Raw genomic sequence first — 5,445 nt, forward strand, 5'->3', positions numbered from 1 at the left:
TACTACTAAAAAATGTTAAATAATTAATTTTAAATTTAAAAATATAAAAGTTAAAAAATTTTAAATATTCAAAAATTATTATAAAAAATAAATTAAAACAAAAATTAAATACCAAATAAAAAATTATAAAATTGGCCTTAAAATAATTACTTATAATTTATTAATAATGGAGCATACACTTGTGCTGTTGTGCATGCACAATTTATGCACATTGTCCTTACTCTTTTGGCTTGGGTCACTTTCATTGTTGCAACTTGCAACTTGCGGCTATTTTTGGCCTTTCCGATTTCCACTTGCCAAAATAAAATTGTGTTAATTTAATTAAATGTTTTTATGTAATAATTTATGTTATGATGATTTGTCACAGTATCAAGTAGGCCAGAACCATTGTTTATAATGGCTAGACAAAAAACAATGACCATGAACTTCTTGTAAGAGGGAGCTAAGTTTTATTTATAAGAATTTTCACTTTTTCATTTTTAAAGTACTTTAATTTCTTAAAAAAATTATAAGAGTTCTAAGTATTACTATCAAAACCAGTGAAGTATCAATGTAAAATTTTAGAAATAGAAATGAGTTTGATTGAACTTTATTAAACTTTAAAAAAAAAAAAAGCAAGTGTAATTAGTCTTGTATTTATATTATATGGCAGAAGATATAGGGACAAGTTGTAATAATTTTTTTGTAGAAAGAGAAACGCTTTCGGACACATCCTAACAATTGGAACGAGTGGTGATAAACCGATGACATATATATTCTCTTTATTATTATTATTCACAAAATAGACAACTTTGAATTGAAATTAAACTAGTGGAATATGCAACTTGGACTTGGATCATTATTTATTTTGTTCTTGTATTTGGAGTTGGAATCATATTACTAATAACAGTCACTTTTCGGCTGAGTCACTTTCCAACCTTAGAAAATGCCAAACTTTTGGACTTTTCTTTTGATATTTACATTTGATTTGACTCATTTTACTCCTTTTCTTCCAACATATAGGATGCTTCACAAGACCACAAGTAAGGATTACCATTGAAATTGCATGAAAGAGACTTATACTTTAAATTTCAAGTTAAGAGGTTACTTTCAAGGTATATATATTATTAGCTTAATAGAACAACTTTATTCTATCAACCATTTAGATCCAATCATCCAATAGTTAAATAAAAACACTTAAAAAACACATGTAGGTAATATTATTTGTATGGACACCTAATTAAGATAATGACTTAATATTAGTGTACAAAAATAAGACATGCATTAATTTAATTAAATACCTAAATATCATTTATTTATTTATTTTTCTAAACATATAGTAGTATTCAAGTTTAGATTGAACAAGTTTGTCTTCTTTAATTAGTGCTTGGTAGATATGCAACTTTTGCCCTTGTTAGGTGGAGATGATCACTAACATTAAGCACTAGACAAATAGTTTAAAGTTTATTATTCTATCTGATCATTTAATTTAGCATTAACATAGATTAGATAGATTTGAGGAAAAGAAAATTATAGAACTTGCATTGTTGTTATATAAACTTGGAACCTTATTAAACCTCAACTTTTGATATAGTTTTTGTGGATCGATTTCATTATTTCTTAATTTGTGCAATTCAGCTTAAATTATAACTATGGCTTGTATGTGTCAATTGCAGCATATATGCACATAAAAAAAATGAAAATACAGAAATGGCAATGCACATTTCATTAATCTGAATTCATAATTCAGAAAAAAGAATACAAGATTCTCTAATTTGTACACTGAAAAGGCAATCAATCTTTAATCTTTGCCTGCACAAAAGACATTATTACATCCCATGCATCCCAACAATTTAACTAAACTAAACTCCTAAAGCAGCTTTTAGTCTCCTTCCTAACTCCTTCCTGCACATAATAAATTAAAGAATTTATTAATAATGATAATAATTTAGAGGGTGAGTTAAATTAAAATAATTAAAAATGGTTAATTAATTAATTACCTCATTAGTAACCTATCAAAGCCTGAAGCTGCTAACATCCCTCTATTCTCTTCAGCCCTTCTAAGAAGATAAGGCATGACTGTCTCTACAGGTCCAAATGGCATATACTTACTAACCTGAAACCCTGCATTGCTCAAACCATAGGAAAGTGCCTCTGACATTCCTAGAAGCTGTGCAAATTCAAGCTTGTGGTTCACCTTTCCAATCCCTATCTCATGTGCTTTTGCAGCAGCTAATTTCCCTGCCCAAATTATTCAACATTCATTAATTTTACATTAACATGTTAACTTATCTAACGATTTTGAATGATATTACTCATAGACTACTCTAACTATATTCATGTAATTGTTATTAGAGTACTAAAAAGTAAGTACCTGATTCAACATTATGGGTGGCAAGAACAAGGCCACCAGGGCCATTGGCAACTTTCTCAAGAAGAAAAGAGGAGCAATCATTGAAACACTTGTGAGTGTCTTGAATGGTGTTGTGAATAGGGGAAGCATAGCCCAAAGAAGAAGCCAATTTCCTCTCACTAGACATATAAGCACCCCTCACCAACTTGAATCCCATTGGGATCCCCATCTTATCTGCTGCCTCTGTTGCAAGCAAGAGCCTCTCCTTGGCATCCTTAAGGTATGTCTGCATGGTCCCAAACACTATAGGGCTCTCACCCTTGTTGTGATTAATGGCAGCATTGTAGGTAAAATAATCAATGGCTGGTTGAACTGAAGTATGCTCTGCATCAACCAGTAAAGGAACATTGGCTTGCACGCACTTTTGGGAAAGCTCATTGAGTCTTTGCATTGCAAGTTCAAGATCACTCTCTTCTTGTGGTGTTAGAGCCTCAGGTCTCTTCCTTGTGTGGTACAATGGTGTTGAATCTGAGAATAGAGGGAATGAATCTTGCTTCCATGGCAAGTTGAAAGAAGGATCTTTTTGTTGCCACCTTAGCAAGTCACTCAATCTCTCTAGCAGGCTCATGGGACATATCGCAGTTATTTTCACAATCACAAAGCTCACCTGTCAAATCAAAATTACAAAGAAATTTGAAACAAACATCAATTAGTCCCATGTGATCAACCACCGAACCAAAAAAGTTATTGTGCTTAGCTTTTTTTATCTTTTACCAAATACTAGACATTGATGAAATCATCATCATGAAGATTCTTTGTTTCTTTCTTAGTTGCTGTTCACACTAGCTAGTATTGCGTGTATGAACTGATGAATGAACCCCATCTGAGACATCATCAATCCTTGTTCCCTAGTAACAATTACCGTACTAGATTTTTCCATTCATCAACAATTCATATGTTCCATGTGATCAACCACCGAACCAAAAAAGCAGCAATAGTGGGGTGGGGTCCAATGATCCAACATCCATAGATGGTGATTGATGATTTTTTTTGCATCTTCTCCTCCTCCTCCTCCTCCTTCTCCAACTCCTTCTCCTTCTCCTTCTATTCTCCATGGTTCATATTCATTCCTTCTCTCATGCAGATCGTGCAGATCGAATTGAGTTTTCACTTTTCACGTTCATTCGTTGCCGTCCGTTACATGCAAAAACCCAACACCACAAACAAAAAACAAACGACAGAATCTTATACATGCACACCAATATCTATAACACCAAATTTAATACTAATTAATAAACGATGTACATACCAGTTAATTAAGAACTGTACATCATTTAATTAGTATAGAAAAAATGGTGTGATAAACATGGCATGCCAAAAACATTTTAATTCAATTGAAGCCATTAAAACCGTTAAGAATGGTAAGTATGAGAGGCTTTACCGAAGATGGTGGAAGCGATCTGCTGACGTCAACGGTGTGAAGGAAACATTTCAGGTTCCGATCACATCCTTCGTTGTCATGAGCGTCTTCTACGCCGTAGACAAGCATTCCCCTCAAACCAGCGTCATTCAGAGCCCTGATGCTCTTTCCGGCGGTGACGGCATCCTCGCCGGCGCAGAAATGCCCGTAGAAGGTGTTTCTGATGGCGGCGAGGACGACGTCCTTAATCCCCTCGACCTCGAAGAGCTTGGACCGCATGATCCACATTCCAAGGTCGACCATTGGCTCGACGGCCGTGGCATGGAGGACGGCGGTGGAGCGGAGGAGGTTGGAGGTTGGGACGTAGGAGAAGAGGGACTGGACGTCGTTGAAGTTGAGGGCGGATGGGTCCAAGGCGGGGCGGAGGACGGTTTGGGACGGCGGCTTAGGGTCCGATAAACAAGGAGGAGAGAGAGTTGGGGAGAGGGAGGAAGGGTGGGACGAGGCCAAGGGCTTGGTGGCTGTGTTGTATCGCAGATTCCTCAGGATTCTTGGTGGGATTACGCGGGTGGCCATCAACGGTTTGAGTTGATTCTTTTTTTTTTTTTTCAGGAATATAAAACGATAAAATAAAAATTCTTATCACCGTATATCTTAAAAGAATTTTTTATCTGGTTGCGCGGCTGCGATTGTGGTTGCGGAGGCGGTGGTTGTTGTTTTTTATGTTTGTTGTTTGTTGGTTGTTGTTTGTTGTTGTTTCTCTCCCTCTCTCTCCTTCTCTTTGTTTGTTTGGTGTGCGTTGGTTATATGGCCTATTGGGGATGCAATGGGATGATGCGATGCAAAGATGTGGAGTTTGAAGTGAGGGATTGGAGGGGATTATATAGGGGTGGGAAAGAAACGAAACGTTTCAGGTTAATTAATTAAGGTAATTAAGAAAAAATAAAGGGTGTGATATGGTGGGAAGAAGTCAAGTGCATGTGGGCAGTGTGTGATATCTTTATCCTAATTGGTCTTGGTTTTATTCCCTTTAAAATAGGGTATTATCTTGTAATTTAGTTTTGGTGCAAGTTGGTGGTGGGTGGTGTTTGTTGTTTTTGGTGGTGGGAGAGGAGTACAAATGGACATGGTATCTAGTCACTAGTTTGAACAGGGCGTGATTTGAGGAGAACAAACTAAGGTTAGAGTCCAAATTTTGAGAGAGATTCAGAGCTGAGACAGACCTTACGTGGATCCACCACTACTCTAATAATCTATTGGCATTATACGAAGCATCCGGATGCTCTTTCTTTACTACTAAATACTAATTAAGAGGTTAGGCGTGCTAATATGTCTTGTAATAAAATCGAGAATGAATTTTTTTTTAAATAATATTGTTAAATATGATTTTTTTAATAGATTTTTTTTTCATGGTATCTTTCAACTGAGTCAATTCAATATACTAAGAATTAATCTGTTATGAATGACAACTTGCATGCATGAAGAATTTGAATTCAATATTTATTTAAACTAATTAGTAAACTAATTACTAGACCAATTTAAACTGAAAATAAAAATATCATGTACATATAAAAAATTAACTACTAAATCAATCATCATATATTTATATTTAAATACATATATTTTTTAATTCAATTTCAATATATATTTTATAAAATAATTAATTTGGTAGTTGATTTTTTTTATAAACGTA

The 5,445-nt window shown here is 34.7% G+C and overlaps 1 protein-coding gene across 1 annotated transcript; it reads right to left on the reverse strand.

Annotated features, from left to right (window-relative positions):
* Window positions 1,683-4,624, reverse strand: LOC107635513 (proline dehydrogenase 2, mitochondrial). Its single transcript, XM_016338997.2, has 4 exons — window positions 3,774-4,624; window positions 2,354-2,999; window positions 1,980-2,220; window positions 1,683-1,884 (listed from the first exon to the last, which is right to left on the reverse strand). The coding sequence occupies exons 1-4, from the start codon at window positions 4,326-4,328 to the stop codon at window positions 1,842-1,844; spliced, it is 1,485 nt and encodes a 494-aa protein (XP_016194483.1). The 5' UTR covers window positions 4,329-4,624; the 3' UTR covers window positions 1,683-1,841.

This window comes from Arachis ipaensis, chromosome B04 (assembly GCF_000816755.2).
Source record: "Arachis ipaensis cultivar K30076 chromosome B04, Araip1.1, whole genome shotgun sequence".
In the NCBI taxonomy this organism is placed as follows: domain Eukaryota; kingdom Viridiplantae; phylum Streptophyta; class Magnoliopsida; order Fabales; family Fabaceae; genus Arachis; species Arachis ipaensis.